The sequence below is a fragment of the Olea europaea genome, chromosome 2 (assembly GCF_002742605.1).
Source record: "Olea europaea var. sylvestris chromosome 2, O_europaea_v1, whole genome shotgun sequence".
NCBI lineage: Eukaryota > Viridiplantae > Streptophyta > Magnoliopsida > Lamiales > Oleaceae > Olea > Olea europaea.
The window spans coordinates 2847027-2859617 of record NC_036238.1 but is presented as its reverse complement, the minus strand read 5'-3'; the positions used below and the strand labels follow the sequence as shown (position 1 = coordinate 2859617).

Here is a 12591-nt window from a genome sequence, read left to right as displayed (position 1 = left end):
ATTCTAATATTCCAAATGAATATTGACATATTGCTTTTGAAGAAGCAATAATAAAATATAACGTACCCTCGTAGTAGTACACATCTCTAACAATTAAACAATTCGATATTAATTTTAATTTTTTAAGAAAATTTTTTTATTTTATTTTATTAATATTCAAGAAGAATATTAATTTATCGCTTTAGAAGAGCATAAAATTGGGTGTTTCAATATTCTCAAAGAATATCATATTAGTACTTCTGAAAAAGCATAAATCTTGAAATACTAATAAGATTTTAGATAGATTATCAAAAGATAATGTTAATAACGATATCAGGTGCATCAAATATAGTTGAAAACTCCAGAAGAGCTTGTATTTGATAATAATACAAAATTATATATAGCAAATTTAGTAAAAAAAAATGCTTAGTTTGAAAGATATCAATTAGAACGAATATCATATTGAGATGATTTAAAAAAAATAATATATAACATATTTGCATATTTTATTTTGTATCTGGCTAGGAGCAAATAAAAGAAAAATTACAGTCTCTCTCTTTTAGCATGTACTACACATTCATAAAATTGACATTACCACAAACCCAAAGTTCGTTGATCCTGTAGTGACTCTATATGAAAGAATTGTATTATTATTATTATTATTTCGGAATCAATAATTTAGAACTTTTCAGAATTTGGACAGCCTGAACCACTGTGATAAATTGTTGATATCTCGACGTGTCGTGGTCTGATCGTCATGAAATTTGGACAAAATTTTCACAACTCATTTGTTTCAAATCCAAAGATTCTTATCTAAATCTAGCGTTTCATTTTGTGAGAAATAGCTATGTGAACAGTAGCAAAATATGAGATTTGTCAACTATTCAATACTTTCTAAAGCTTTTAAATTCATGTAAATATATTCTTTAAAAGTATTTCTATTTCTATTATATATCATACTTATGAATTTTCAATTTTGTAAAATATTTTGATTTAACTTATGGCCTTGAAAATGCACAACTAGAAATTATATTTGTACTAAATAAATATAATGTTGATGTTTTAGAAGAAACACAACTCACCTTTTATAAATATTCCGAAAAAAATTATCTACTCCTAAAAGAGTATGTCATTACAATTTCAATATTACAGAAGAATGTTGATATATTACTTTAGAAGAAGCAAAAATAATATATATTAGTATTCTTGAAGAATACTGTATTGTGTTGCTGAAAAAACGCAAATTTGTACGTATTAATATTTTTAGAAGAATATTATGATTAATTTAGATATACCAATACTTCTGAAGATGTTGTTTTATTACTCGTGAGTAATCATAACCAAGAATATAGCAATATTCTAGAAAAATATTGCTTTAATACTATAAGAGAGTCAATCAAACATTGAATTGGAGAATAAAATTTAACTATTAATAGTAATTTATTCTTAAGTGAAAGAGAAACTAAGTTTCTAAAATGTGTAATACAATTGAAAACAAACATTATTTTGAACTAGAAATTTAATTTGATTTTATTATTTAGCATGACCAGTTGGATCATTACTCATTAATAATGATGTAGAATAAAAAAATTCAAATAGACATTCAACGAAGAACGTGAAGATTCTTCAATCGGGTAAATTCCTATATGTTATTTGCTCTCTTTGTTGAAATTGGTCATTAAAAATCATTAACTAAAATAAGGATTGAATTCTTTATATTTATGAAAATTAATCAAGATGATAAATGGGGTTTCATCATCTTTCACGTTGACCATTTAAATATTATTTAAATCTAATAGATTTGATATATCTATTTTATGATTGCATGGCATCCATAACTTGAAGTTTACGAAATTATTGCTCAAATTTTAAATTATGAATATAGTTTTCAAATTATACAATCAAGAGGTCTATCTTGTTAATGCTAGTAACCCTAAATCTCAACCTTTTAATTAGTGGCGTCGATAGACAATTTAACACTATTACTTGTTAAACACCTTCAATTAATTTAATTGAGATTAAAGTACTTCCCATTTCTATTTAATGAATGCTATTATGTATTATGACAACATCAAGTTCTCCATATTATAATTATCTTATGGTTAGAGCGTGATTTCTTCATCTTATTATCTGATAGTATACTATATATACAATTAACTCACCATATTGCATTGAGAATAAATATGTAGTTTAAACCTTTATCCCAAACGGGTTTATAACGCAGTTTGTTGATTGTCAATTTGATCGAACAATTCTCTCAGTATTAGGGGGAAGAATTAATTAGTTGAAAATAATGTACAAATGCATCATTATCTAAATTGTTACAAAAGATTATTCGAATCAAAAGTTCGAAAGAGCATTCATCTAAATGCATTTATGATTAAAGAGATCAACAATATTTCACACACATCAGCTTTAAATCTTTCAACTTGAATTAACGTTTGGAAAGACAATTAGTTAATATTATATTTAATAAATTTATGGCACGTTTGAAGCATGATAATTTCAATTCCAATATGAAAATTTTCAAACGAAAATGGAGCAATCATCAAATATAATCTCAATAAGTTATATCATTATGGATGAAGAAATATAATCGAAGATAAAAGTAGTCAACTACACTTTTACACATAATGTACTGCAACATATTATGAACAACGAGTAATCGAAACAAATTCGTTGAAATATATCGATCGAAGTAATGATTGACTAAATAAAATGATGCAATCATACTAAAATTGAATTTTATAAAGAAACTAAAATTTTTGGATGCAATTATAGTAAAATTGAACTTATTAGAAAAATTTGAAGCTTTTGAATTTACAATCTGAACACCTAAAGGTGTATATTTATGCGAAATGAAAATGAAAAAAAAGTAAAGTCTTAATATGATATATACGACTCATTATATAATGAGTTTCATAAAAACTTGTATAAATAGATAAGTTATCATTTGATGGATGTAAAAACAATTCTCCACCTTGTTAGCATGACAATGCATGAAATTTAATATGCATATAATAACTATTATTATAATCGATTTATCTTAAATAAATTTAATACTATCCTTAAACGATATAAAATGCCTCAAGTATAATTCAAGTGATATTATCATGAGGGAGAGTAAATACACTTTGAATTCTTTTTCCCTCGATCACCGTTTTGTTTCATTGGATATTCCTCACAAGGTTTTTAATAAGATAATTTTTGTACCATACTTAAAAGAATAATGTACTCATTTTCCTTCTTAAAAATTTTTCTTACAGGATTTTTCCTAATAAAATTTTTAACGAGATATATTTTTTGCGTAATAATTATCCATAACATACAAGATATTTATTGCTATAATAACTCCTATATGTAAGAAACTTTGGAAGAGATCAACAATAATTATTTTTCGAATCATCATGTTACTACAACTATCAAGTTTTTTTCCATTGAGTTTTCTTGAATATATTGATGTACAAGATATCAATATTGAAGACATTACATATAAGACATGGATCGCTTGGTACAAAAATTAAAATTCATGGGAGTAGCTGTACTTTTTTTTTTTCCTTCAATCAAATTTTATCTCACTGAATTTTCTTGATAATGTTTTAACTAGCCAGTATTTTATTAATCAAAATTATTTGTACTCTTTTTTCATTTGTCTGCATTTTTGTCTTATTAAATTTTTGCCAAATAATATTTCAATGTGATGGTTATAGTTTAAATAGTTATTTAAAGGGATGTAAATATAGTAGTATTTATGAATGATTTTTACATCCTACGGCTCTAATCATTTGACTATTCTATCCCTTGTAACTTTAATTCTTTCCCACAAATATGAAACTTTCGTTCCTAAAATTACATACAAGTTTATTCGCCTCTCTTTTGCAATCTCTTGTTTATAACACAAAATCAATTTTAATGTCATTAATACGGGAATCAATTTAAATGTATTAATCAAGATTTTATTTTTTTTGACTCGTGCTATAGCGACATAATGATTGACATAATATCACATGACGTTATATCATTGAACTATTTAAAACACAATTATATTTTTCATCCAATCACAAAATGTCACACACTCTTATATTAAACAATTCATCAAAATTTTTGTGTTAATGTGGCATTAAGGGTGAGGCCCGCGATTGACACTCTTCTATAAATATGGTACTTTCGACAATACTTTTAACAGTTCTCATATATGTATGGGTGGGCTCACAATTATTTTAACCGCGAGCCCCCACGTTTTGTGTGAGGAGTGTGGATACAGTAAATGCTGTGCACTTAGCATTTCCAAGGCCAACGGGTCTAATTTCCCCTCCAATTAAAAACATCCGTGCCAAACCCACCGATTAGAGCCCAAAACACGGTCGTCCTTCTGCTTCCTGAAGAGTTTCAATCCTACTTCCCCGAGCAAATGAATTTTTTTCTCCGATATAATTCATCGACTTGCATTTGTTTTCTTCTTCAATCACCATTCTCGACTAAACTATAATTTTATAGTGATCAAATTAGTTCTTTCAGTTTTTCACTGTTCGTACAATGGTATAAAAGAAAAATTGAAGTGGATACAAAATGATGTCCCCAAATCAATTTCCCGAAAGTCGGGGGAGTTCTCATTCCGCCACTATCAGGTGATTCCAGTTCCATTCGTGTATTTGTATATAGATAATAATTTTTTCATCATATCATTTATGACTGTGCACCATTGTGTTTTTTATGGGTTCTTTTAGCTGATTCTGTTTATGCAGCGTTCTTGACTGATCGAATTCAAGAGTTTCTCTGTTTCACTTGTACTTATGTATGAAAAATTGAAAACCCACATCTCGTTTTCGTAGTGAAATGTAGATTCTTTTGCCTAAATAATGTTGTTTCCAGATTCAATAATTGGGACACTAGTCAATAATTGGGATTACATGTTAAGTATTTACAATTTTCAGAAAAAATTTGTGAACAGCTTAGATTTAGTTTTCGGATTATTTGATGCTGTAAAGTAGGGATGTAAATGAGCCGGCTCGGCTCCAGTAAATCGTAGAGGGCTTTTTTTGGGCCCGAGCCGAGCCAAAGCTCGGCCAAAAAAATAAGGCTCGGACTTTTTACGAGCCGGCTCGGCTCGGGTTTTTAATTTAATTTTTTTTTTTTTGCAATTTTTAATGACATTTTTTTCACATGCTAATTGTTGTGGTGCAATTTGTTTAGTAGAAAGCAAAGAAATTGTGTAATGACTTTTTTTGAAAGAATTTAAAAATTGCATCATTTATTATTTATACAAATTATAAATTAAATAAAAGTACAACTTTCAAAATTATGTAATTTATACGAATAACAAAATAAATAAAAGTTACAAATTACAACCCTTCTCCTTTTTTCGGGCGTGGGACCGGCTACAATCAACGTAGGCGGAGTTAAAATTGTACACGAATAAAATATTTCGTGTACAATTTTCTTGAATCAAATAAATTTTAAAAATACATTTCTTAAAGAAAAATAATTAATTTAAAAACTTACAAAATCCTATGTTTGGATATGCTGCAACTCTTCGGCCATTATACTATCAACATGTTCTTGAACACGTAATTCTGTACATTCCCAATCCTCCAAACATATCAAAGCCTCCAATATATCTTCTTTTAGTCTTGATCGTTCATCTGATAAAATTCGACCACCTAAACTGAATGCAGCTTCTGATGCTACTGTAGACACCGGAGGTGTTAGTAGATCACGTGCAATTTTTGAAACAGTTGGATATTGCCTTTCGTTACATCTCCACCAATTTAAAAGACTAAATTCTTGTAATTCGTTCGGTTGCAACACACTACGAACATCCACGCACATATACCTAGCTAACTCAGAAGGAATTTCAAGATTTGTATCACCAATATTGATCGCTCTAGATGTTGATGAGCTAGAACTAGAACTAAATAAAGGAGCACTTGTATTGCTATCTAAATAATTCCATAAATTTTCGGGATTTGTTGAAATATTTCTTGAAAAAGAACTTTGGGAAGTAGAACTACGCTGACCTTCCTTTTCAGCATAATAATTATACATTTCACATAAAAAAGATTCTATATTCACGTGTGATAATTCTATATTCAAAAAATCTGATATCCCCTTTACAGTAATTTTTGTGCCAGTTAAATTAAGTCGAGGGTCCATTACTGAAGCTAAAAGAAATAAAGAAGGCAACTCTTCCCAATATTTACAAAATTTTAACTCCATAGAGCGGACTACATCAGCAAAAAGTGGCAAATTTCTATATTTATGAAATGCTTGTGAAATGTAGAAAAAATGTTGTAAAATAAGAGAAGATGTAGGGTAATAAACACAGCTACATTCCTTTGTAGCATCGAAAAAAGGTTGTAAGAATTTTTTCACATAAAATGCAATAGTCCATTCCCAATCTTCCAAATTATGTTCGGGTCCGAGTGTATGCCTACCATTATAATATAGTGAAATCACTTTATCGTAATTTTCACACGAATGTAATATAAGATATGTAGAGTTCCACCTATGTGTTACATTAGTGGCAAATGATTTTTCCTGTAATCCATACTCTGCACACAAACTATTAAATGCTTGTTTTCTTGCTGGTGACACAGTAATAAAATTTATTGCTTGTCTAATTTTATCTAAAGGTGAACTTATATGTTCTAATCCAACTTTTACAATCAAATTAATAATATGACATACACAACGTTGATGAAAAATAAATTTTCAAATACGGGGTTAAGATCAGCAATAAATCTTTCAATAACAACTTTGTTCACTGCAGCATTATCAAAAGTAAAACTTCGAACCATATTTCTGTATGATATCTTTTAAAATCATGTATATGTTAGTGGCATTATGGGAAAATTCTACACATCTGAATGCAATAATTCTTTTATGTAGAAGCCACATGTGATCAATATAATGAGCCGTAGTAGCAATATAACCTTTTCTATTACAACCAGTCCATAAATCAGAAGTAAACGATATAGCACTATTAAAACTTTTTAGACCTTCAATAGTAATTTGTTTTCTTCTGTTATATAATTTTATGCTATCCGAACGAAGAGTATTTCTAGAATAAGAAGAATACCTGGGTTGGAGATATTTCTGCACGAGTAGAGTAAAGTGTATTGAGTCTATCATCGTAAGCGGCATCTCTGCTGCAGCCACGTATGTAGCCATTCCTTCACGAAATCTTTTCTGTGAATATACAAAGGTGGAAAGAGTAGAATTAGAACCGCCAAACACTAGTTCGGTCTGTTTAGAGTCGAGATCGGCAGGTTTCGCTTTGCAACTCCTTAATACGTGTCTATTCAAATGCGTTGTGCTCGAGCCAGGCTTCCAACTAAGTTTTTTGCCACAGTAATTGCAACATGCTTTCCAAATATCTACTCCATTTTGAACACCAATTTTTTTTCGTGTCATATGTTGCCAACAGTCCGATAATTCTTTTGTTGACCTTTTTGTCTCGAGTACTTGAACTTCTTCCTCTTCAATATCCTCCAAATTAATTGGAACATTTTCACATGCATCGTAGTTAGATGGAGTACTCGAGCTACCGCCAAACTGATTAACTTCATCACTTGTAAAATCCATAATAACTAGTATAATAAAAAATACTGAATATAAGACTGTAGAGTGAAAGAAATTGAATATATTAATTGTTATATGAGAAGTGAGAAAGAAGAAATTGAAACTTGAATGATTGAATCTGAATCTATAATATAGAAATAATGCGAATTAAAATCGATAGCAAAGTGATTTAAAACTTCAAAAATCATCCCGTATTTATAGATAAAAAAATCCGCGTTATTTTTCAAATTTGAATTTCAAAATCTATATGATTAAAATAGTGTAAGTGTACCAATACGAAAAAAAGGCAGCTATAACTGCCCTAGCCGGCAGCTGTAACTTGCTGCCGTGCAGCAGTTCAAAAAATTTTAACTTTTTTTTTTTGTTCTTTTATTTTCTCGGGCCGAGCATTATTGTCACGGGCCCACACGGGCTTGCTCGGCTCGGGCCGACCTCTTATCCCCCCCCCCCCCCACACACACACACACACCACAGTTGCTAAATCTATTAAAAGTGAGAGACGAAGATACATATTCATAGTTTACAAATATTACCCCAAGGTGCTCGGTACGTAGACATGGATAGTTAATTAACTGGGTGATTATCTCTTAAGTGTTTTTTGTGTTTCCTCTAGTTCTGAATTAACTATGCTTATTTAACTCAGAGTCATATTGGTTGAATATTCTGGTGCTGTTCTTGGAGTATTATCTGCAGTACTGCATAAATTTGAACTTTTACAGCTATTTATAATGTACTCGAGCTCATTAGGACATGTGAATCTAGTTATCTGTGTTATGGTTGGAGCCTAATTTCAACCAAAACAAGCTAAACTCCACTCAAGATCAACATACAATTGAATATAATTAGCTAGGAATCAATAACCAGCTCAACTTCAACCAATAACCAACTAAACTTCAATCCAAATCAACACAAACAGTTTAATATCCTAAACTGGGATTCAAACACCCTGCTATAATTTAATTAATTAAACTGAAATTACATAAAATGACAAATATAGATACAAAACAAAGGAACTGGAAGACAGAATTAGAGAAAGAGAAGAGAAAAGGAGGATTCGAAATAACATAGAAGAAGAACACATACAACAGGGGAAGAAGAGAAGCAGAACCGAGAAGAGATACAGGAAGGAAGAGAAAGAAGCAGAAGAAGCTTACCAGAGAGGACATAAACGCAGGAAAACAGAGAAGAAAGAAGAACCGGAAGCACAGAGAAAAGGAAGAGGAGAGACGCGGGCAGCAGCCACAGTTTCAATTCATCAAATCCCCCCTCGTCGTCTTCTAAACAAGCTATATGTAGAACAAAACAACCCAAAGGGCTTGGGCTAGCCCACTATACAAGCCCAACTAGAAAAATAAAAGCAAATGTCCAATCCATGACAATCTGCAAGATAAGTTGCTTCTTGTTTTATGTTGCACCATTATGACTTCTTCTCAGGTTACTTCGGGATTTTTAAAACTTGATCTAAGGTGTAAAATCGTTCTTTGTTGTACTTTGATTAAATTCGTTAATATCCTTCTTCTGAACCTTTTAATACAATTCAAAATACATACTTCTGGCATTTTGATACTGTGGTCAGAATGACAAACAAATAGCACATGCAAGCTCTTAAGGAGTAAGATTAGCCACTGGCTGCTGATGGTCAACTGGGACCCTGAGTTGTTACGTTTTTTCTTTAAATGATATATTGCTATTATGCTGTCTCTTTTCCCTTTACTTAATTCACCTGCCCGTTTCTTAATCTTTATCAGGTTGGCGGTCTCTCTGCAATGCTAGCAGCATTCTACTTCTTATCTCAAGGGTGGACCATGGCCACGCATTCACCATTTTGTATCCTCTCAGCTTTAACCTACTATTGATTGTAAACTTATCTCATGTACTTGAGAGAGAGAGTGTAGGAATTCTAGTTTACCTTTTTTATTTCATTAGGCCGATGGTGACCTTAATGCAAAATTACCATTTAGTGTTGATCCAGGTACAGAAGTTTACACAGAAGAAGGTTTGGGAATTAGGAACATGCTATTTCCCGTATTAGCTGGAGTCTTATCTGCATTAAGAAGGGTGATCACACGACGTGTATCACTCAAGGTATTGAATTGTCTTTTTATGCTTCGTGGTGGATTAAAGAAATCAAGCCACAGTAACATCAGCACCCCTGCCCCCTAATACTCACATGCGCACAAGGAGGAAGAAGAACAATAATTTACATTGGATATTCCTCTCACCATTTTATGATTCCAGAATCAAATTAAAAGGCGACTTCATGCCATTACTATCGCTTCTGCAACTTGTTTTCTGTTTCCCATGGCAATGTGGGTCATGATCATTGTGAGTTTGACTCTATGGTTTTCTCCCTATATTGTTTTGTAAACATCCCATCTTCACCTGGTGTTTACTGATGCTTATTTTTTTTGTCGTGCTTATTTTGTGATGCTTCAGGGATCAACTGACATAGAGTTGCCATTTTCTGCTTGGGCCTTTTCCAGCACTATCCTCTTTGGAATCATTTTGATATTTTATGTTGATAGCTTTGTGATAGGCCCCCGATTCAATTCACGTATGCTAGGAGGAAGGCCAGGTTAGCTGCAGGTCCACGTGAGGAGGGAGGGCAGTCTGTTGTATAGTTCAATTAGTTAGAAAGTTGTTAGGAGAGGGGTTAATAAGAAGGGGGAGGGAGGGAACCTGAGGGGGCACGTTTTTACTCTGGATTGTGGGATCACTTAGGAGAGATCAGGCCTCTCGAATAGCCTGAAGCTTGTTAACTTCATTTCCATTGAAATAATATACTTAATTTCTGTGTTTTGGTTCTTTCATCTTGTGAGGTTCTATCAAATTGGTATCAGAGCGTCTCAATTCTGGGAAGATGACGTTAAACGACCGAATGAGCACCTTAGAGGAGAGGTTTGAGGGTGTGCAGCAAGAACTGCATGAAGGACTGGAAACCATCAAAGGGGAGATTCAAAATGACATATCAGGGCTAAAGGAAAAGTTCGAGTTACTGCTGAGTAAGTGGGAAGGGCAGGCGCATGACGGAAAAGGAAAAGGGGTGGCCGGCAGTTCTAGTATGGCCGCACCAACTGTAGAATCACCATCAAATTATGAGGAACCAGATCAGCCCAATAAGGACCTGGAGGATAAAGGGCGAATGGATGGTCGTAGCAGGAGGTTAGAAATGCCAGTCTTCCACGGTGAAAATCCAGACGGGTGGCTCTTCAAGGCGGAAAGGTATTTTAGCATAAACCATTTCTCGAATTGGGAGAAAATCGAAGCGGCGGCCGTGTGTTTTGAAGGGGAGGCGTTGGCATGGTACCAATGGGAAGACGGCCGACAAACTTTCCAGAGGTGGGAAGATCTGAAGGCTGCCCTGCTGTTGCGTTTTCGGCCTTCACAAGAGGGTACGAACCTGGAAAAATTTCTGGCACTTAGACAAGAAGGGACAGTGAGAGATTACGGGCGGATGTTTGAGGTCCTAGCAGCTCCGTTAACCACCGTGCCTGAAGACATTCTGGAAGGTAACTTCATTAACGGGTTGAAGCCTTTAATTCGGGCAGAGGTAAGGCTACTAAAACCTCGTGGGCTGGATCTTATTATGGAGCTGGCCCAGCGCGTAGAGGATCGCAATGAACTGGTGAGACAGGCCCAAGGATCCTACGGCCCGGGTAAAATGAGGAACACCTCTTACAGCCCAAGTCCGGATTATGGCCCGTCTAAGCCCCCTAATCTAACCCATTCTGGAAGCCTCTCCCAAAATCACGTAGCTCAGCTCAACGCGAGACCGATTCCCTCCAGTCCCCGAAATCTGATGGTGGGGAAAGCAGCGTCGTCCTTCAAGAAGCTCTCGGACGTCGAGCTACAGCTAAAGAGAGAACGGGGCTTGTGTTACCGCTGTGATGAGAAGTTCCAACCGGGGCACAAGTGCCGAAACAAGGAATTGCACGTCCTTGTCGTACAAGGAGAAGAAGAAGGGGAAGAGCTGGGGAATGTTCAGGTGGACGAAGGCGAAACAGAGGTAGGAGAAGTGGTGGAACTATCTATTAATTCAGTAGTGGGGTTGAATGCTCCTAAATCCATGAAGTTGAAGGGGACAATTTGTGGGCACTCAGTGATTGTTCTCATTGATTGTGGAGCTACTCATAACTTTATATCTGTTGATTTGGCGGCACAATTGCAGATTCCGACGGTCCCCACCCATGGGTATGGGATTATTATGGGCACCGGTTCAGCCGTTAGAGGATGTGGGGTTTGTAAGGGTGTGGTAATTTCCTTGCCAAGCATTGAAGTTGTTGATGATTTCCTGCCTCTGAAGTTGGGATGCACTGATGTAATTTTGGGTATGAAATGGCTGGAAACCGTGGGAAAAATGCAAGTAGACTGGGGTAATTTGACAATGAAGATCAAAGTGGGTGGGCAAGTTGTCACCCTACAGGGGGATGTTAGCTTACAGAAAGCACAAGGTTCAGTCAAGGCCATGGTTAAGGCTTTTAAGGAGGGTGATCAGGGAGTCTTAATTGAGCTGGGGAGTTTGGGGGTGGAAGGAGAAGAATCAGATGGGGAAAGTCCCAGCAGTTTTACCGAATTACTACAGCAATATCGAGTGGTCTTTGAGTGGCCGAACACACTTCCCCCGTCACGGTCCAGAGATCACAGTATTGTTCTACAAGCAGAATCTGCCCCCGTGAATGTTAGGCCCTATCGTTACCCACATTTTCAAAAAAATGAGATCGAAAGGTTGGTGAAGGAGATGCTTGCAGCTGGGATAATTCAACCGAGTAGCAGCCCATTTTCCAGTCCTGTTCTGTTAGTAAAGAAAAAAGATGGCAGTTGGCGATTTTGCGTAGATTATCGGGCGTTGAATAAGGTTACAGTTCCAGACAGATTCCCAATCCCGGTTATAGATGAGTTACTGGATGAGCTTCATGGGGCAGTTATATTTTCGAAGTTAGATCTGAAATCAGGTTACCACCAGATCAGAATGAAGCCGGACGACATCCCGAAAACAGCCTTTCGAACACATGAGGGTCACTACGAATTTTT

The 12591-nt window shown here is 34.4% G+C and overlaps 1 protein-coding gene across 1 annotated transcript in view; it reads left to right on the top strand.

The window, feature by feature from the left end:
• The first annotated feature begins 8412 nt into the window (after window positions 1-8412).
• Window positions 8413-12591, top strand: part of LOC111371244 — a 6566-nt gene continuing 2387 nt past the window's right edge. The window contains exons 1-3 of the mRNA XM_022993135.1: window positions 8413-9645; window positions 9799-9885; window positions 9997-12588. Coding sequence (XP_022848903.1) covers window positions 10421-12588 — 2168 coding nt within the window. The 5' untranslated portion in view covers window positions 8413-9645; window positions 9799-9885; window positions 9997-10420. The remainder of the gene's footprint in view (window positions 9646-9798; window positions 9886-9996; window positions 12589-12591) is intronic.